General features: G+C 37.0%; 1 protein-coding gene across 4 annotated transcripts in view; it reads right to left on the reverse strand.

Annotated features, from left to right (window-relative positions):
• Positions 1 to 21,070, reverse strand: part of LOC121512288 (cyclin-dependent kinase-like 5) — a 122,310-nt gene extending 101,240 nt beyond the window's left edge. For 3 of the 4 annotated variants that reach the window (XM_041791471.1, XM_041791472.1, XM_041791469.1), the window contains exons 1-2: positions 20,944 to 21,070; positions 4,497 to 4,718 (exon numbers count right to left, since the gene is read on the reverse strand). In XM_041791471.1, coding sequence (XP_041647405.1) covers positions 4,497 to 4,560 — 64 coding nt within the window. In that variant the 5' untranslated portion in view covers positions 4,561 to 4,718; positions 20,944 to 21,070. Of the gene's footprint in view, positions 1 to 4,496; positions 4,719 to 20,845 lie in introns of all 4 variants that reach the window. The other variant, XM_041791470.1, reaches the window with a different exon arrangement.
• Positions 21,071 to 21,583: the final 513 nt, after the last annotated feature.

Genomic DNA, 21,583 nt, shown 5'->3' on the forward strand with positions numbered 1-21,583 from the left:
ATTTGTTTGATGATCTGAAACATTTAAGAGTGGCAAATATGAAAAAAAAGAAGTCAGGAAGAGGGAAAATACCTTTCCCCAGCTCTGTATCAGTCCAATACCAACACAAATGGCTAGACTGACAAAGCGCTGATCCCCGGGGTCAATCCTTTAGAGGCCTTTGATCTATACAGATCAGTCCCATGCCATCCTGCAACTACGGCACATGCATGTCTCTGTCCTCAGAGCTTCAGTAGTAGGGCTGAATGATTGGTGATTTTTTTTTTCCCAGCTATTGCGATTTAATATATGATTATTTAAGTTCTCCAACATCTGTATTTCTCAACAAACAAGCAATAAATCGTTCTATCATAACAGAGGGTGGAAAGTTACTAATTATACATGTACTCAAATAAATGTAATTAAGTAGTGTTTTGGGGTACTTTTACTTTTTCTAGTACATTGAAATTCATTACTTTTACTTCTATTTAAGTAAATTCTAACCAGAGTAACTGTACTTTTACTGGAGTATAAAACTTTTTCCACCTCTGTTGACTACACGGTAGTGAGAGAATGATTCCATATCACATCCCAAAACAGCTGTTGAAAAACTGGAGTGTTGATATCTGAAGGTTTAACATTTGCACTGATGGATTGTTGTCATTTTTAATGTGTTACACATCTGCACCATGAGTGAAGTTATTCATTGAGTTAGACTTTCCGCCTGTGACTCTAGGTCAGTGTTTAGCAACTGTCGGCCCAAGGGCCATATCAGGCCCCCTGCATCTTCCCATTTGGCCCCCATAACAAAATCACATTCAGAAATATTCAGGGGAAGAAAATGTTGATGTATGTCAGGTACCTTTTTAAAACAATTGAGGTAGAAAAAAATGTCTAAATTTTTTTTTTTTTATTTTGAAATTTTAAATGTTTGATCAGTTTTACAGAAATCCACCTGTCAGTCATTATTAGCAAATATGCAGCATGATAAATACAAAGTTATCAGTGTATTCTTGATTAAAACTGTAGTTTTCTTTCACCCTCAGATGATTTCCTGCCTGAGAATCAAAACTAAAGAAACTAACCTGTTTCTTGCATGGGTTTTCCACCAATCAGGACTAGGGATGGGGTTCACCCGGTTCTGTGTTTTTCTAATACCTGAACATCAATAACGTTTTAGCTTATCGATACTGCAGTCGAGTCTCACAGGCTCTGTGATGTAACTTCATTTTAAGATGCAACTGGAGTTAAAAAAAATACATCAGTTCTCTCAAGGGGAACATAAACTAAAAGCACATCAGTATTGTCCATCAACAGAGTGTGGTATCTTCAACTGTTGGCTTAAGGAAGAAAAAGACTCCGCCTGCGGGTCGCATGCAATCATATCCTCCTGCACTGGGAGTAAAAGACACTCATTTCACTCTCTTCAGCTGATTCAAGACAGTTTCCTTCTTTAGCTGCTCAGATAAATTCTGAAAAGTGCTCCAAAACTTTGTAGCAGGGTTTGTTTGTTAAAAGTATTAATCCAGTGAAGAAAGCTGTGGTGGAACTGACTAAACTGTATGTTATGATATGTTTAAATGTCAAATAAAAATGGGAAAATGTTGTTTTTGACGAGAAACTTCAATAAATATAGTTGTAAAAATGAAGAATGTGTTTGTATTTGAGGGATATAAAATAGATGTTTTTTTTAACTCAAGCACTACTCAGAATAGACCACTTCAAGTGTAAATATTTGTCTTCACTTTATCTTTCCATCAAACTATAGACAAGTATCAATAGTAGTATCCACAAGGAGTATCGATAAGGGTATCAATATCAATAAGAATTAACGATCCCCATCCCTAAGTAAATTCTAACCAGAGTAACTACTTTTACTTGAGTATAATAGTCTGGTACTTTTTCCATCTTTGATTATATCCAACACAATATTAGATGGATTAACACTTAGAGCTCATGCGGCACAGATCCGTGCTGCAGGCACATCCCTTTACAAATCACTTGGTAACATTTAAACCGTAGGTTGTAGACACTTAATCGTTTTTTTATCTGAAAGCTGTCCGTTGTGCCTTTTTGATTATGTCCTTTATGCATTCGAAGCTCTTACAGAACATTTTCTAGTGAGTCCTGAACTTGGCTGACTTTCCGGGGTCTCTGAGGACGGTGTTGTCATAAATAACAAGAAGTGACACGTTTATAAAAACCTTGATAACTTTTGAACCATAAGTCACAGACCTACTCTCTTTCCTCTGAGAGCTGACTTTCTTTATGCTCCTTTGCTACCCTCATGTCTCCGTAGCCCTAAAGGACGCCTTTCTAGCGAGCTTGGAACTTTGGTAGCTTTTCAGGGTCTTTAAAGATTGAATCCACATTGTTAGATCCAGTAATCCACACCTTTTCATCCATTTTTAATTCATTTTTGATCATTTACTTCAGCTTTTTGCCCAGGGCATCGCCATGTTGTTAACCGCAATGCATTGTGGGAGTTGCGGTCGACCCGTTGCGTCTCTACTGCTTTGAGGAATGGCACAAATGAATCTAACTGTGCTGCTGTGCATGCAGCATAAAACAGCGCATGGACTTTTCTTTGTATATATGTAGATATTTAAAAACCGCTAGTCATAGAATGTTTATGTTTTTCACTGTTGTGTCCCCAAGAGATGAGAGAACAAGTCTGTGAAAAGAAAAGGCTTAGTCACTAATGTTTGCTGTGTGTTATAAATAAAAATCTCTGAGTCTTACATTCCAACTTGTTTTTCTTTTGTCTTTAGAGTCCAATAACTTTTTCAAAATTCAAGTGACATTACCGTACTAGACATTTTCTTAAAGCCCAGGTTGTCCTGAAAAAGCAGATGTATAGAGCTTGACTGTGCACCACAGGGTCGATGTTTTAAAAGCTTTAAAACACAAAAAGTCCAGACGAGACCTGATGGTGAAAATAATAGCTTTGAGCTCTAAGGGTTAAATCAGGGCTGAATAATTCTGAAAAAATCTGAAGAAAATTTTACAAAAAAGGAAAGTAGGATTTTTTTTTAGGGATGCACGATATTATCTGCCTGATATCGGTATTGGCAGATATCAACATTTTTGCTGATATTTACAATAAATATGTTGGTGGTGAATATCAGCATATATTGACTGTAAAATTTGGCCATATATACAAATACATAAGTGGAGTTTTAGGATGGACCAACAGATTTATGTTAGTTGAAATCTTTTTTCTTTATTCATCCTAATTCTTTAAATTTTAAAGTGTGTTTTAAGAAAAAGAGTTTGATTCTTTTTTCATCCTCAAACCTTAAACTGTGTTCAAAGGACTGAATATTTAGTTATGTAAAACATATTTAAGTATCGGTAACAATGTCAGTATTGGCTAAAATGAATCTGGCATATTGGATATCAGCAAAAATAAATGAATTGATTTTTGAATATTTAAGAAATAGAAATCTTGATGCTGGTTATTTACTTGTGCTGAAAACATTAAAATGAAAGGATCAAATAAATTTGATGTAACTTTTAACATAACTAATGTTGCACCGCTTAACGCCATTTGAGATGCAATACTGCGCTGAACTGTACATAAAGACAAACCCCTCACAATAAAACATTTGTAAACAAAACAGCCCTGCCAATTAATATCCGTACTTGGTAAAGAAATTCGATATTATTACATAAGACCCTCTGCATTTGTAATAGCTGGAGCGAGCCGACACGCTGCACTCAGTCCTAAATGATTAACAAAATTGAGTGACCTCAAGATCACTGAGGAAAAATCTATGCTGCTGGATCAAGTGGAGCGCACTGTGCCATGAGTGCAGAGGCAGAGAGTATCGCTGCAGAGAAAAACTTCTACAACTTTACAGTTTAATGTGGCACAAAAAGTGCTGACTTCCTTCTAGAAAGACTCATCTTTGGTTGGCCACTCAGCCTTCAAATTCCGACTCGAAGTTTCCCTGTGTCTTCTAGGGACACATTATATGCACATTATAAAACTTCTAGATGTGGGAGTATGGGTGTTAAAAACTGGGACAAGTGGGTGGCTTCACCTCAGGGCTTCTGCCACTTTATATCAACCAGGAGGCTCGGGAGGGGAGAGGAAAGCTGAGGAGCATTTTTAGAGGGGATTTAACACATAAATCACCCTGCCCTGCTGATGTTTACAGCAAGGAAACTGAATCTGAAAATACACCTTTAACAAGAACAAAAAAGGATAAATCCAGATCACCTGGCTTCATTTGTTAATGTTAAAATCCATCATGAATAAACGTTTGAAAAATTGTCCTTGACCTTATTGAGTTGCACAGTCATGAACAACACATTAGGCTTTTAACAGCCTTGTTCCACAGGCAAATTGGATAAAAACAACCAAATGATTGCTGAGTGAAAAGCCCTACAACAAATCTGTGAGTGCATGTTTGACTGCACAAAATCCGCTGTGTTTAAAGACTCAGCTGGACTCACCGCTGCAGACAGAACATAAATATGCTTCATAAAGTGCAGACAAACAGAGCTCTTACCTTCACCCACAATCCCAAGGACCTCAAATTTATTCATCACATCACCGATGTCAGGGATCTTCATGAAGTCAAAAGGTGTGATGTGTGAGGGGCATGGAGCTCAGGAGGAGGAGGCCCAGCTACAGGACTGCATGAGGTGGCCAGCTGTTGTCTCCCAAGGGGCGTGTGCTGGATGTTGGCCATAATACCCGCCACATGCCTTCTTCAGTGGCTCACTCTCACCTGCACAAAAAAACAAAAAATTATACTCAGAAAAAAACGCAGAGTTAAAGTGATAAATAGTAATCTTCTAAGCGTTATTTTCTAACATATTAAGGTGTGTTTCTACTATTGCATTAGAATTAATCTCTCAAGAGGTGATTGAGTGACTCAATTGTTTACCTAAGACTAAAATCATTTGTTTGCAACATTAATCATCTCCTAAAGTTAAACCCTTAAAAGTAAAAGTCAAACCCTTCACTGCAGAGCAATCACCCATGCATATACAATTGCATTTACAATTTGCCTGGTTGTACTGCTCAGGCAGGAAGTCACTAACTCAGAAAACAACTTCACTCATGGTGCAAAAGTTATAAATTTAAAAAACTACAACAATCCACCAGAAACATGAGCAAAGGAATTCCATAATTGATTACTGTTCAACAGACATCGTCTAAACACAATTCAAAACATCTAAAACACACATAAACACTCTGTCAAAGGGCATCACGGGAAAATTATGCAGATTTGCAGTAGGCGAAGTTTAGTACTTAGTCCTTTGCCTAAACGATGCCAGCCCCTCTTAACCTGTCACACCAGATGGATTTGTTTTGCACATTCATCTAGTAAACCACTCATAGACAGTGTTTGGGAAAGGGCAGAGCCTTTGAAAAAACTTGGAGGGTGACTGGATAAACGTTCTGTCTGTCACATCTTTACGGGCAAATCAGAACAACAAAATACGTGATGCAGCCGCAACTGAGATGCGCTTGTAGAGTAACCTCCATAGAAGACAGCATAACGCACACCATGGCGACTGCAGACACGTCAGTACATGACTTTTGTCATTATTGAAAAGATAACAACTCATTGCTGTTCTTTTTCCTTCTTTCAATGAAGAAATGTGGTCAAGCTCTGATAAAACTGGCACTTTAGCAGCATCCACGCTAATCTCTTCTGCCGTAATTGCACCCAGCCTCCTGTTGCTTGCATGTGTCACAACTCCGGCGCACCCGAAAGTACTGCCGCTCGACGCCTATTGGTCCTGTCACTTTCTCACCGGGCCAAAGGGTTCAGATAGGAGCTTTGCAAGATGGATTTGCCAGTGAGAAACATGGAAACGGGCGAATCCATCTGCTTTGCAAGGTCAAGCCCCTCCCCCCTCTGGGACAAAATATTCTGTGAAAAGTAATGGCAGTCAATTGGAAAGATTGGGTCATTGTAGGGATTTAAAAACTTAATATGACAAACCTACGATTAAACGGTTAATGAGAGGCAAAATCTATTGACCAGTGAGATAAAAATATAAAATAGTCCATTTATGAAAGAATACATGCATCATGACAATATGAAATTGCAGATGTACTTGAACATCAAACTGGACAACCAGTCCCATCTTGTGACTGGAGGTGTCATAAACCAACATCACATACCTTATGTGTGTTGAATGTGGTTAATAAGTTAGTTAATGTGTGAGACAGCTGTTAACAGGCAGACAGACTACAGCTCCTGCTGTCAAAGAGTGATCACTAGCCTAAAGTCATTAAGACCTCAGCACCAGTCCAACATTTGCCCACTTTAGTCTTTAATCATTTGAGAATAACAAAACATGCCTTAAATCACGGCTTGTTAATTGTTCAAGGCACAAAACACAACAAAATGGCTTTTATAGTGTTGTTACCGATGTTTTCTAACCTACCGCCATTCAATCTGAGGGCTTGTTTTCCCCCAAATGGAGGCGGGGTCACATTGGTACCCAGCAAGTGATGTTGCACTGCTCTTATGCATTGACTCTCTGCAGAGTTGAATAGATCAACACTGTCAAATGACTCCAACGCTGAAGGACATTTACCTCAGAATAGAGTTAATATTACACTTGAGGAGTTTAATCAATGTGACACTGAGATATCAACACTCCAGTTCTTACTGCGTATCATTGTGTTTCTACAAATAAAGTGCTAATCTACCTTTAAAAATACATCAGCAAACTGAAAATTTTAGAGAAATGGATAGTCAAATGGATGGATGTTTGCATTAAAGCTTGAAAAGAGATCTCAGTAAGCTCTTTGAGCTGAGTTGGACAGTAGTACATCGCTGGCAAATAACTGCTCCTCCACAGCTCTGTCTCCTCGAGTTAAAGGGGCACTTTAGTGATTCAGTGTTGTACTTTCATTCAGCTGGGGGACTTGCAAGAGTCAAAGAGAGGAGTAACAATTGAAGTAGGAGAGGTTTGTGCTGTCTCAATTCCTATGAGCTCAAATGTACTTCAATTTGCTATTCTTAGATCTAGGCTTGTCACGACTCACAATACCGCAATTTTGTATGGTATTTAACAATCAAATGCTATCATTAACTGCTTATGAAATAAAAGATAAAATAAAATAGAGGTAGGTTCCCAGTACTGGGTGAGTTATTCTTTTTTACTACCACAAATTGTATTCAAACCCCTACACAAATACTGTACATTGGCAGAATTTAAGTTCCAAAAGCCAATGCATCTGTACAATTCTGAACATGCTTTCATTTTCATTCTATAGTGTTTTGAAGCTTTAGTACTTTTAAAAACTACTGATCACTCAAATTTTGAAGACTGTTTAATTTTGAAACATTTTATCTAAAAGAGCTGCTGCTAAAATTCATGAGTGGGGTAGACCAAATAGTTGCATGGTCCACTACTGGGGCTAATATTTGGCATTTGAGTGATCTGGAATTTTATTTTAACAACTGATGAAAAAATTAGTCAGTTAAGAAGTGCTCGCTACTTTGACTGTGGGGAAACTGTGGCTCAGAAGCTTTGAGTCAATCGTCTCACACCCAGAAGGTCATAAGTTTAATCCCCAGCTCCTACAGAGCATATCACTAGAGCAGTGTATCACTACTTTTCTGGCCTCAGGCCGCCCTCGTGTACCTAAGAAAAGCTAAACCCCCCCAGGAGCCTATCCATTATTACTACAGAGTACTAGGGCCACTTTATAAAATAGAAAATTGAAGAGGATCTATTACTTTTCCAGAGAAAAAGCAAAATTTTCAAATTGAAAACACAACATTTTCACGATTTTTTTTTTTTTTTTTTTTTTGCAGTTTTTGACTTTAGAAGTCATGAATTTATCTGAACCCAAATTTCACAGTTGCACAACTTTTGCAGTTGAGAGTAGGGCTGAACGATTTGGGAAAATAATCTAATTGTGATATTTTTACTCAATATTGTGATTGCGATTTATGCGATTATTTCTTGAGTTCCTCATTTCATGTAATTTCCAACAAAAATAAGCAATAATTCATCCTATACTATAGCCAACACGTCATTTGATAAAACTAGGGCTGAACAATTTTAAAAATATATCTTATTGTGATGATTTTGACTTATTTTGCAAATCGGATTCGAACTGTTGTATTAAAGGGAATGATAATTTTTGTATAATTCTAATATTTAATGAGAAAAACATTCAAAAATGAAGAAAATATATTTTTTGCACACTATTCTCAAAATATGCCACTAGAATGATTGCATGAAACATAATGCATAATGTCACTGCTGCAAAAATAAAGTTCTAAACTGGTATTTTGACACAAATTTCAGGTTCAAGAAATATTGCACCTTCTGTGATTTGAAAATTGCAGCAGGCCATATTGCGATTTAATCTAATTTGCGATTAATTGCCCAACCCTAGATGAGAGCCTAGTAAAATTTTACTTTTGACTTGGACTGATTAATTAGGAACTTATTTTGAATTTAAAGCAGAAAAATCATATTACCATTATCTTCTGGACTTACAGTCATGGACAAAAGTATTGGCCCCCCTAGAATTTGTCCAGAAAATACACCATTTCTCCCAGAAATTGTTGCAATTACAAATGTTTTAGGTATACACGTTTATTTCCTTCATGTGCATTGGAACAACACAAAAACGCCAAAATTGACATAATTACACAAAACTCAAAAATGGGCCAGACAACATTGTTGGCACCCTCAACTTAATATTTGGTTGCCCACGCTTCCTATAAACATCAACAAGCTTCTTACACCTCTTGACTGGAATTTTGGACCACTCTTCTTTTGCAAACTGCTCCAGGTCTCTCAGATTTGAAGGGTGCCTTCTTGCAACAGCATTTTATTTATTTTTTAAAGATTTATTTTTTGCCTTTATTTGATAGGACAGTGGATGGAGTTGGAAACAGGGAGAGACACACAGGAAATAGTGCCACAGGCTGGATTTGAGCCCGGGTTGCCTGCATACATGGCGTGCGCCTTAACCACTCGACTACCGGCTTGCCCCCTTCAACAGCAAATTTGAGATCTCTCCATAGGTGTTCAATGGGATTTAGATCCAGACTCATTACTGGTCACTTCAGAACTCTCCTGTACTTAGTCTCCAACCATTTCTTGGAGCTTTCTGGGGTTATCTTTCCGGTCATTGTCCTACTGGAACACCCATGACCTCTGAAAGCATATCTCTGAAGCCCCAGTGATGTGAAACAAATCCACCATTGCTCCTTAATGACTCATCTCACTCTAAAAAACTCCCAGGCAGATCAGTGAGCATGTCAAAAGTCACCTGCACCTTTTAAATGATCTCTAATTTCATTTTCAATCCATAAAAACTTCCTTTCTCTATGGTTATGTTCATGTTTAAATCTTTCATCAGGTTTGCATACAAGCAGTAAGTCAGTAACCCCTAGTGTAAGACAGTAGAAAAATCCAAAGTGACAATAAAATTAAATTCAATATAATGGAAATTTTAATATGTGATAAAAAGGGTGCAAGAAGAACCAATCGAAGCAGGAAAAAAGGACCCACTGCAACAGCTTGACATTTATTATGTAGTTATTTGTTGAAAATCTGTTAAATAAGTTTGGCGCTGCTTTTGCTCAGTGGGTAGAGCAGGCATCCACAAACAGAGGCTGTAGTCTTCAACTCACTGTTTCAGGATCAATTCCTGGTCTCAGTGTATGATAGGTGAATGGCAGTCTCTCCCTCTCTCTCCCGGTGTTTTCAGTCTATCTTCAGCTGTCCCATCTGATGAAGGCAAAAAGGCCAAAAGGTAATCTAAAAAAAGGCTGAAAAAATAATTGAAATAACTTTTGAACCATAAATTATAGCCTCTTATGTTTTTTCCTCTTGAATCGCTGTTCCAGTGACGCTGCCTACGCCCTCATAGTCGTTAGTGAAGTGTTTCTAGTGAGCCTGAAACTCGGGTGACTTTTAACAGTAAATTCACACTGGGAGATTCCATATTGAACATCTTTTTGTCAGTTTTTTAAAATCAAATTTTGATCATATTGCTGCTGGCTTGAATGCTAACCATCATTTTTTCCTGAATGCTTTGTGAGGGTCTGTCAACCAATGGTAGGCTGTTTGGTTATCATGTCATGCTGAATCAGTCAAACTGATACTTGAACACACCGATCTTTATGGAGATGGTCTGAATAGCTCATAATGGAGAAAACGAGAGATGAGAGAGTCTGTGACGTGGCCCTCTGTCATTCTTATTTTCATATTTAGTAGTAAAACTCATAATAACTAGTAGAAAAAAAAACATGTCACGTAGAGGATGTACATTTCCATTCTAATTGTTTAGCCATGTTCTGAACTCACTGTAGGGCTGAAATATGTGTGTTTTTCAAAGCAAAGTCACTCCACAAAGTTTACATCGGTATCAGATTGGTACTCAGTATCTGCTGATACCCAGTGTTTTGGTATTTGAATCAGTATCAGGAAGGAAAAATGGTATTGGACCATCTCTATTACTCAGTGTGCTTAACAAGCTAAAGATGATTAATGGTTCAGGTGACTTCAGTGAATCAGATAAAATTGGTCTATGTAATGTAACCTATAAGTCATATTTTCAAATGTCACAAAAAACTTCAGTAAAAACAGATGTAAAGATTACGAAGGTGTGTTTGTTTCAGGGTTATAAAATCAATGTAACAGATTGAATCCTAACTTTTTAACTCTAACACAACTTAGTTTAGACCACTTCTGTTGTAAAGTTTTATCATTTTGTCTTTCTACAATACAATTAAAGTGTTAATTTTAGCAGCTATTTTAATTTCAGTCTCAGTCGTAGTTGTTGAAATGTCTTTAGTTTTAGTCACATTTTAGTCATTGCTACCATTTTCAGTTTTAGTCTAGTTTTTAGTCGACGAACACTCAAAAACATTTTAGTCTAGTCTTAGTCCATATAAAGTCCTCACATTTTAGTCTGTACTTTTATTCCAAGCATTTATTCTCTTGTCTAAATCTGGTACCAGACCATGGTAGTGTGTTCTCTGCACTCTGCCAAACCTGGGGTCCCTGCTTTCTACAGCTGAGAGGCAGAATAGATACAGATGCATTGTATTTTGACAGATTTACCCACAGAGGAGAAATATCACAGATTTTGAATGTCCAACGAAAATTAAACTAAATTTTAGTCTAATTTGTCACTTTTTGTCAGTTTTAGTCGTCACAGATCTATTTTTGTTAGTCTTAGTCTAGTTTTTTAATGGAAAAAAAGGCTGTCAACAAATACTTTTAGTCATAGTTTTAGTCGACAAAATTAAAACTATACAATAGAACAGTATTGATAAATATTCAGATTAATAAGGAGTATTGATAAGGGTATCAACATCAATAATAACAATCTCTATCCCTACTTTAATGGCAAGCTCACTGTAACAATGAATGAACGTCTTTCTTTCAGACTTGATGTAAGAAATATAAAAACAAATACTGAAAATATATTTCAGTATCAAAAATGAAGAAATATTTGTGATGAACTGCAGGTGACTGCTTGCCTTTTTTGATATACAAATTTCAGTGCACACCGTCTATATTGCACAAATACATTGGCAGGTTTTGATACCAAACTGTGACTAACATATCTGCAGAATAAAGACAGTGTGCAGGAGTTTGCACTTCTCTGTCATTGCCAACAGGAAAAACATTACCCAATTTGGGATCTCTTAGTATTTTATCTTAATGGCCCTAATATAGAAACAGGTATTGGCATTTTCTAGTTTTTGACTAGAATTGTATCAAAGTTAAACAATCTGGTGTTCTCAAAGCCCAATCTCATACCTGCCAACATTTTCAATAGCAGGGATAGATATGTCTTTGAGAAGGGGGTCTTTTAGAGTTTAACACCTTATTTCCTTTTTTGTGCAGGTGTATTTCAGTGGACTTATTTGTCATGAAATTGTGTATCTTACGGTGCAGGACAAGAAAATAACATGTAGGCCTATCTCATTTAAATATCGGCCTAAATGCCCGGTTTCCCCTCCCACATGGATTTCAACACTAGTGTCATCATTCACAGTCTAATAATATCTGTAACTAGAAAAGCACTCGGAGAGCACAGACCTCCGCCATTAGCCCTATCTCCCAAAAGTACAGAATCCTTTAAAAAATCCTGGATCCAGACGGTGATCTGGATGAGTCCCAAAATCTAATCAGTTCTTCCTTATGTCATTTCTGACATTTCCTGAAAGTTTCATCAAAATCAGCCCACAACTTTTTGAGTTATGTTGCTAACAAGTCCTCTACCTTACTCCAGGTTTATAATATAATAGGAGGGTTAAATTTAAAATATGAAAAATTCAACATAAGAGTAGCTAAATGAAGTCATATTTTTCATGTGAGCTAAAATACAGCCTGAATATGAGCTTCATGTGAGCAGAAAATAATCTAAATATCTCCAGTTCTGGTTATCTGTGTGGCTTCAAATACACAGAAGTGTGAGCTTTGCCTGTCACTTTCATTGTTAGTCATTTTTAATCACATGCTAATATGAGGTTATCAAGACGTGGCAGCAAAAATATTATATGGACAATAAAATAACGTATTATGATAATTCAGAGAGGAGATAAAGACAGAAGAACAAACTGTCCTGTCATTTTCAGCTGCCTCACTCCTTCATGCAGCTCTCATCGACTTTTTGCTCATAAAGAGTTCAACTCACTCCATGATTCAGGTCGGGGTGCCAAGTCACAGAGACAGAGGGGCTGGATTGTCTGTCGATGTGGATTGTGAGTATGTTACATTATTCATACACAATCTGGCAACTTTAGTATCCTCAGAAAAATACAAAATGTGTGATTTTGTGTTTATAAATTAGTATCTTTGTAGTAGAGCTATGAAAACTCTGGGAGTTTCCTGAAATGATGAAGTGGGCGGGAGATTACTTAAAAATACCAGAGAAAGCCGGGAAAAACATGCAAACTTGCTCTTCAAGACACTCTAGGCTAGATAAGATTAGATTAGATACTTTGTTGATCCAAAGGAAATTTAAGCACCAGTCTTGATGCTAAAAGCTGATAGCACAGCTAAGCCTTCAAATATTTTACCTCTCTAGTCTTGCCTCTCAAGATAACCCTACGGACATCATCAGATAACCCTGTGAAGACATGATGAGGATAAACTTCAACACCTAAGAAAACTCCATCTACAGCCACAAAAGACATGATAAAACCGCTCTCTAAGCCTGGGTCACTCACAGAAGCGTGTAAATGGTCTGAAGAATCAGTAGATGGCTCTTTAAGAAAAAACTGAAACAGCATGCTACTTGGGCTCTAATAAAACAAGAATTTAAAAGCCTCTGCACTAGGGCCGTCACGATATCAGATTTTCACTTCACGATTATTGTGGGCAAAAAATGTCACGATAACGATATTATCATGATATCGATAAAAATGTAAATAATAATGGGACAATTAATCAAATTTGTCTTTAACTTTATTTATGTTGTGTTCCCTCTTTTGGCAGATGAATTACACTCAAAATACCTGTCTAAGGAGGTACTGCAGCTGTCGTGTCATTGAGGAGGGTCATATTTCTTAAAAAATGCAGAAATATTAATAGTAAGGTTTTTATTTAGTCTGTAGCATGTGCTTTTAAGCTTTTCAAAGTAAAAAAAAAAAAAAACATCTGATTTGGGTTTTTTCAGTTTGGCAACAAGAATGAAATTTCCATGCTGTGATCAGCCGGGTCAATCTGTTTATCAAAATCCAAGATAATTCTTTTTACATTCATCAGTTATCAGACATAACGCACTTTCACCAGAGGTAAAGATTCTGAGCTTCTGAGTAAACATTAGGGGCACAGACCCTGCAAGCCACCCCATGGCTCCACCTCTGACTGATAAACTTATCCACCACACAGGATTTACATTATCATAATGCCAAAACAGTGTCAGAAACATAGGGTTATACACACATTAGGAAATAATTAATTACAGACATATTTCAAGAGCACCTGCAGCAGTTTTTTAATGAGACTTTTCCTGTTAGCTCTACTAAAAGAGCTGAGTTAGAGGGCTGCGCTGGGATCAATCAAATTTCTTTAAATGCGCACAGAAGCTTTAACGCTCCTCATAGCGCTGCAGACAGTATGAGCGTCTCCACTGCTCTGATGCGCGTCATGATGCACAGGAAGGGACACTGGCACAGAGATACTGAGCCAACATTCTGTTATTTGAGGGGAAATTCCTTCTATCCATAAAAACTGGCCTCTTTTCATAAAGCGTTTAATTTACGGACAAAGACAGGAACTTACAGGGACAGAGTAAAAACAAACTCTCAGAGAGAGCTGACGGAGCGCTGTGCTTTTTGGCACTCGCGAACAATGATCAGGAAAATAATTCTACCTACGGCTTAAAAAACAAAGGATGCAGTCTATAAATATCACCCTGATGTTACTCTTATCAATATTGCCCAGTTAATTAGTCCAGGCTGTCAGCTGCGATGTTTTTGGAGCGTTATAGCTGACGAGGATGTGAGACTTTATTTCGTGCTTCATTCAGTGAGAAGACTTGGTTTAGAACAGTGAAAAAACTTTATTTGTCAAGGGCAGTGCTTAAGTGAACGCAGTATTATAATTTCTTAAACTGAACGCAGCTTCTAGATGGTCAGACTTTAGGAGGAACTGGACACACATGTTGTGCATGCAGGTGAGAGAGAGGGCTGACACACACGCACCAGCAGGTGTTAATGATTAGGAGATCAGGGGGAATGGGCAGGTAGAGTGTTAGCTGTCCGACGCAGGACTCTATCTCTACATCCTGCCCGTTAAGAGCTGTGTGAACGAGGAATAAGAAAACTTGTTTTCTCTAAACGTCTTGCTGGGCTCACAGTGTGCGTATGCCGGGGGTGCGCATGGAGAGAGAGAGAGACAGAGAGAGAGAGAGAGAGAGAGAGAGAGAGAGAGAGAGAGAAAGCGAGCAGCGAAGTGAGGCTGTACGTTTCAGAACAAGGGGCGCAGAGGCTAGAGGAGAGCAGGAGTTGATGATCTGTTACACTGATGGGCTTATTAAAAATGTTCAGGACTTGTGATGGTGCTGGAGTGGCACTGGATCATGTACATGATATTATCATATGCAAATTTTTAACACAATATGAAATTTTATTTTTTAATACCGCAGTTATTGTCAATACCAGTATACTGCGACAGCCCTACTCTGCACCAGGTCAAAGGTCAAGGTCATGTTATATGTATTATAGGTTTATTTCTTGCTTTCCAGGCCATTCTTGTTCACACAATATCTTAAAAATGCTTTGAGGGATTTCCTCACACTTGAAACAAGGATGGAAGGCCAGCAGTGATTAGGGAATCTGACTGCACTTCGCTAGGCGTATGTCACGGACGTGACGTGTTATTTGTGTGAAAAGGACAATTTAACGTTGACGGACTACAAAATATGCATCAATTACTCGGCCCTTTCTCTGTGTTGTTAAGTGCAACGAATGCAACATGAACACCTCTGTGATAAATATGAGCTCATTAAGATGTTTATGGCCTGATGTCTCTTCAGGACGAGGAACTGTGACGGTGAACTAGAACAGAAAAAAGGTTTCTCTTCATAGTCCGTATGACTAGATGAATGATATTCAAGTCCTTTGATTTTGCAACAGCATTAGATCGTTTTGTTTTATTCTCTACCCATACATTCTTTCTTTAATTCTCATTTATGTTAATTATAGAAGTCAACTCTGGTTCTGTCTGTCTCTCATCTCTTTATATGAGAAGCTCTATAAACTGCAGATTTTCCTCATCTTGCTTTCGCGATTATGAAATAAAATAAACATAACAGCTTTTGCTTTAAATGGCAGTGATTTATAGACTGTAATCACGCTAACTTTAACATTTCAAAATAGCAAAGCAAAAGCAGTCTGAAATACTAACTGACTGATTTACAGTTTGAATAAAAAAAAGAAATGACAAGAAACAGGATAGTTATCATATGTGGGATCATCTAGCTGTCATGTCTGTAATATTACTCTGTTCATCCTTATTTCCTTTTCATATGAATTATAAGTTTGACAGTAAATTTCATTGTTTAGATTTGGTGCTAGTTAGGGCTGAATGATTTGTAAAAATAATGTAATTGTGATTTTTTTTCCCCTAATACTGGGATTTAATAAGTGATTATTCTTGGGTCAATCTTGAGTATTTTTCAATAAATTCAAGCAACAAATAATTCCATAAATAAGACCATGTGCATTGAAAACAATTAATTTATTTCAGAAGCAATGAATCCATAGTAGTATGACTCTGAATATGGGGGTGCAACAAGCTTTAAGCTGTAAAGGAGGCAGCTGGGGTGGAGGAGGTGTAGCTGGCTACAGGCTGGTTGAAGCTGGGGTATGACTTTTGTAAAGTAACGCTGGGCTTCATCAGTTTTAGACAGAATGAGCTAACTATTTTTGCTCGTATTGCAAATGTGTTGTCATTTGCTTCATTTAAGGACATTATATTTTTATGTCACTCATTTTGAACAAGGAAAACATACATCAAACACAAAAAGAGGGATTTTTGTAAACCATTATAAAAGGTGACACTTGCACGTTTGCATAATGTGCATAAAATCTCTGCTGCAAAAAAAAATATATATATATATATATATATATATATATATATATTAAACTGGTATTTTGACAAATTTCAAATTAAAGAAATATTGCAACTTCTGCAATTTGAAAATTGCAGCAGGCCATACTGCGATTTAATCTAAATTGCGATTAACTGCCCCTATTTAGTACAAAATGTGACCTGAATCTGATACAAAAATGTTTCTCTCATTTGATGTGACATTCAATGTTACACTGTCTGGGAAAAAAAAAAAAAAGATACGAGTCACACATGAGCACAAAAATCTGCTTTGGGTCACCTTTAACTGCAGCATGAACACAGCCAAAAGTTTGAATTAAATCACACAAAGTATACCTGGGATATGATGTTCAAAAGTCAGGCCAGGCAGACCTACAGGTGGATGCCAACCCAAAACCATCACACCTCCTGCTGCACTGTGAAGGCAATCTGAATTACACAATAACACTGGCTAAGTATTTGTGCAGTTTAGATAGTGCTCCATCTCTATTTTTCTATCATGGCAGCTTTATTTAAAAACTGAAAATGCAACGCTTCTTTAAAGGCTTCAGTGCTTTTGTTATGATCAATCATTAAAAACAGTGATTGGAACCATTTTAAAACACCTGTTATGGAAATGTCTTGAGGTGTTTAAAATTGGACTCAAGAAAAGAAAATGAAAAGATGCCATTAATTAATTTCGTGGATGTCCCTCCATATTCAGCAGAATGAAACAGTACCCAGCATGTGTTAATGCGATTAAAGCACCTTCTCTAGTATCCGTGCACTCTTTACTTTTATTGAATCAGATAAGACTCCAGATACCACTTTCTCCATTTCATCCTCTCCTTTCTGGGAAAAGCTCAAGGACTCGTGTAGCCTACTCACTCTCCCAGTCTCCTACGGTGCTGTGGGCACAGGAGCTGCTCATCAGTATGCAAAACCTCGGCACCAAAATAAACTCTGTCTCCCTGAACACTAAACATCGCTGTGTGGTCTATTACTCCCTTATCTTACTCAGCCGCACACCATCAACACAGGTAAACTGGAGGAGGATGATACAAGCCTGGAGTTAAAACGCTGAAGGCTGCAGAGAAAATGCCTTTGGTCATCTGTGCTTTTCAAACACGAGTGCGTCAGTGTGCTTCCTCCATGCAGTGGCATGCAGCCTATTGTTTTTCAGAGCAGATTTTAGCCAACTGCTCTCCCAGGCCCAGACCTAGAAGGCTAATATGATCAGGAATGCACTGGGCATTGCTATGTGGATCATATATTTCTGCTCTATCAACAGAAGAATGACTCATGCGTGGTAATGGAGTGAATCTGTGGAATTCAAAATGCAGGACATTTAAACCTCACATTGTCGATGCACTATTAACACATAATCTATGCCTGGAATCCATATACAATCATTTCATTTTTACATGCTGGTTAAGATTCTGCAAAAAGCAGCAGCTACAGCTTAAGTGGCAGCAATTTGAGGTAACTTAGCAACACTTTTTTCTGCACAGAAAATTTAATTACAGCAGCAAGAAATAGCACACATTTGCATTTATTGTTAAATTGTACCATATTAGAAATACATGTAAAAATAATGGGTAATATACTGAGTTTTAAATATATTATCAATAAAATTTAACGTGAAATATAGGGTGGGACAATATCTTTATTGATACAGTAGATGTTGATTTAAAAACAGATGCCTCACCTAATAATCAGCCCTTATTGGTAAAAATCACTTGATGCTGAGAGCTGGTTGATACTGCATCAAAAATTAAAGTCCTAAATACCCACTTTGGGGTAATTATTTTTTGTTTTCAGTTATCAAATTTGCAAGCAAACTCCTGCACAGTGTCTACATTGCTTAAATACATTGGCAACATTTGGAGAAGTGGTTGGAACTAGGGCTGTGGTTTGGGAAAATATTCTAATTGTGATTTTTTTTCTATTGCAATTGCAATTTAATATGCAATAATTTTTTTTAAGTTGCGCATTGCCAGTGCTTTTTTTTTTCAACACACAGGCAATAAAACATTCTAGATTAAACTAGGGCTGTACATTTTTAAAAAATATAATTGTGATTATTTTGACTCATACAGCTAATTTGATATGAAGTGTTAAATTGATGAGAGTTATTTATATGGCATTCTCATTTTGACTGAAAAAAAAATTCACAATTGAGGAAAGTAGGATCTTTAGTACACTATTCTAAAAACCATGACACTTGGATGAATGCATGATGTGTGGGGCACAACATCTCTGCTGAAATACAAGTTTTAACCTGGTATTTTAATGTAAATTTTAGCTCAAAGAAATGCTGAGCCTTTTACACTTTGAAAATTGTATTGGGCTTTATTGATTTGTAGGGATGCACAATATCATTGGCCAGATATTAGCAAAAAAAGCCAATTATCAGTATCGGCAGGTATCAAATTTTTTCCCTTTATTTACCTCCGATATTTTGGCCGTGCATATCAGCATATATCAACTGTAAGATTTGACTATATACTAATAAAATAGTGGAGTTTTAGGCTGGACCAACAGAACTATGTAGGTTGAGATCTTTTTCTTTATTCATTCTCATTCTTTAAACTTTAAAGTGCGTTTTAATAAAAGATTTGTTTCTTTTTTCATCCTCAAACCTAAAATTGTGTTCAAAGGACTGAATCTTTAGTTATGTAAAACATATTTAAGCTTAAATACTGATATCATTATTGGCTAAAATGAATCTGTAAATATCGGCATATTGGATATCAGCAAAAATCCAATATCGTGCATCCCTATTGATTTGTAATATAAAATTTCAATTAATTTCCTAGCCCTATTATTGGCCACAAGCTTTAAAATGTTACATCTAAATGGGTAATAATTATTTCATTAAATGTGTGTGATTTTTGGGCCTTTATTGGCACAAATAGATACTCATTGGTCGATACTGCAGATCAAAATAAAAGTCCTAAATACCCAGTTTGGGGTAAATTCATCAAAAGTCACAAGCAAACTCCTGCAGTGTCCAAACTGCTCGAATACTTTGGCAACATTTGGAGAAGTGGTATGAATCTTATCCACTTTTCCAAATGTTGCTGATGTATTTGTTGCCAAATGTTGCTAAACACTGGTAACATTTAAAAAGATGTTTCATTATCAGTCCCACAAGGGGAAATTCCAAAGTGGGTGGCATTCCACATGTTGCCAACTTTATATAGATCTAGCTCAAAATCATGACCAAATACCATTAATCTTCTGTACTTTAAATACCGCTAAATGTTAAAATAATTAGAGATGCAATTTGATTTCAGATATTAGCTTAAAAGGGCAAATTCTGGTATTGGCAGATATAAAAATTTCTGCAGATATTTACATCCGATATTTTAACTGTGAATAACAGCACGTATCGACTGTAAAATGGCCATATACACAAATAATTTATTGGAGTTTAAAGCTGGACCAACAGACCCACTTCAGTTTAGATCTTTTTCTGTATTTGTCCTCCTTTTTTAACTTTAAAGTACTGTTTGAGGACTAAGGTTTGTTTCTTTTTCCATCCTAAAACCTTAAAGTGTATTCAAAGGACTGAAATTTAGGTCTGAAAAACATTTAAACATTGGTATTAGTTTTAGTGTCAGCTGGAATGAATCTTTAATTAACAGCAAATATCCAACACAGTGCACTCCTAATAATAATAATGGAACTTTTATCATTTTGAATCACATAATAGTATAGAAGATTTTGGCACCTTTATTTATGGGAATGCTGCCAATCTTTTTGTACAGTTTAGACAGTATTAAGGTATCTGTCTGCAATTTTTGCTCATTTAAAATGAAAAATTGCTCAACATTAGATGTCTAGGGGTCCTATTTTTGTTGCTGTGGTGTCAAAAAGGTACAGTACCATTTACTAGAATCATATTCAAGTTTACAAATCTAATACAGTGATGACCGTTGGTTATTTTTACAGCTATGTATCAGGTTATACCTTGTATGGTCACTAAGCTTAGAAATATCTCGGTATCATTTTGGGTCGGTATCGCCCAGCCCTATACTGTATCATAACTGTGTATGTGTTAGCTACCACTGCCCACAGATTTAATGAAACTAGCTCCCACATTTTCAATGCGGAGCAGCAATAAATCCAACAAGTCAAACAAATGGCAACACTCAGGACAACTTGGTGTAAAACTGCGTAACGTAAACAGCGTTTTTGAAGCCTGAAGCGTTGATAGTTATTATTAAATTATGCTAGTTTCTCTCGTGCCGCTCTCCTGTTTCACCAAAAAACACACAAAACCGCAAATTAGCTTAAAACAAACCTGAAGCTTGATAACGTTGCCTCTCTCGTTAGCCCCAGCAGAGGAAAGTCACGCCACAGACAGAGGTTTAATGTGTAAAGATAAAATAAAGTACTCACTCAGTCAGTGTTTGGTAAAAAATGATGGACCTCGGCCCATAAATCCACCCACAAACGGAGATATTTTCATTGCAGCAGGCAGCTACAGTAACTGGATCGTGCGGTTGACAAGCTGCGAGCAGATCACCAGGCAACAGTTTGAGCGGCGTGTCGACGACCAATCAGATCGCTTGGAACGTTGTTTATTCCAACGCCTCCTTCTTTTGGACCAATCAGAGAGCGGAACTGCGGCAAAAACTGTGCTGCGGTCTGAGGGTGTTTCGTACGAGGTGGGATATTATTGTTCTAATTTCTCAATTACATAATTCACGAGCTCACACACCCTGTATTCTGTATATAGCATTATTTATCTAAGGGCATATCAAAGTGTAAACAGCAGCAGAAACTTTGTGTTAGAAGCGATGGATGGAGCATGTTGAGAATAAAGTGAAACTGCCCTGCAGCCATTCACAGCTCCCTATTCTGTGGTTGCTGTGTGTAGGGGGAGTTTTATAACATTTATAAACCTTCATTAGAGTAAACTTTTTTTAATAGTGTGGTACTCTGTCTCTCTCTGTCTCCCTGAGTAAAATATATGGATTGAAAGAATGTATGTTATGCTCCTAAAGGTCCAAGCAGGTCATATTATTAGAGAAAGCCA

This window comes from Cheilinus undulatus, linkage group 7, assembly GCF_018320785.1.
Source record: "Cheilinus undulatus linkage group 7, ASM1832078v1, whole genome shotgun sequence".
NCBI classification, from domain to species: Eukaryota; Metazoa; Chordata; class Actinopteri; order Labriformes; family Labridae; genus Cheilinus; species Cheilinus undulatus.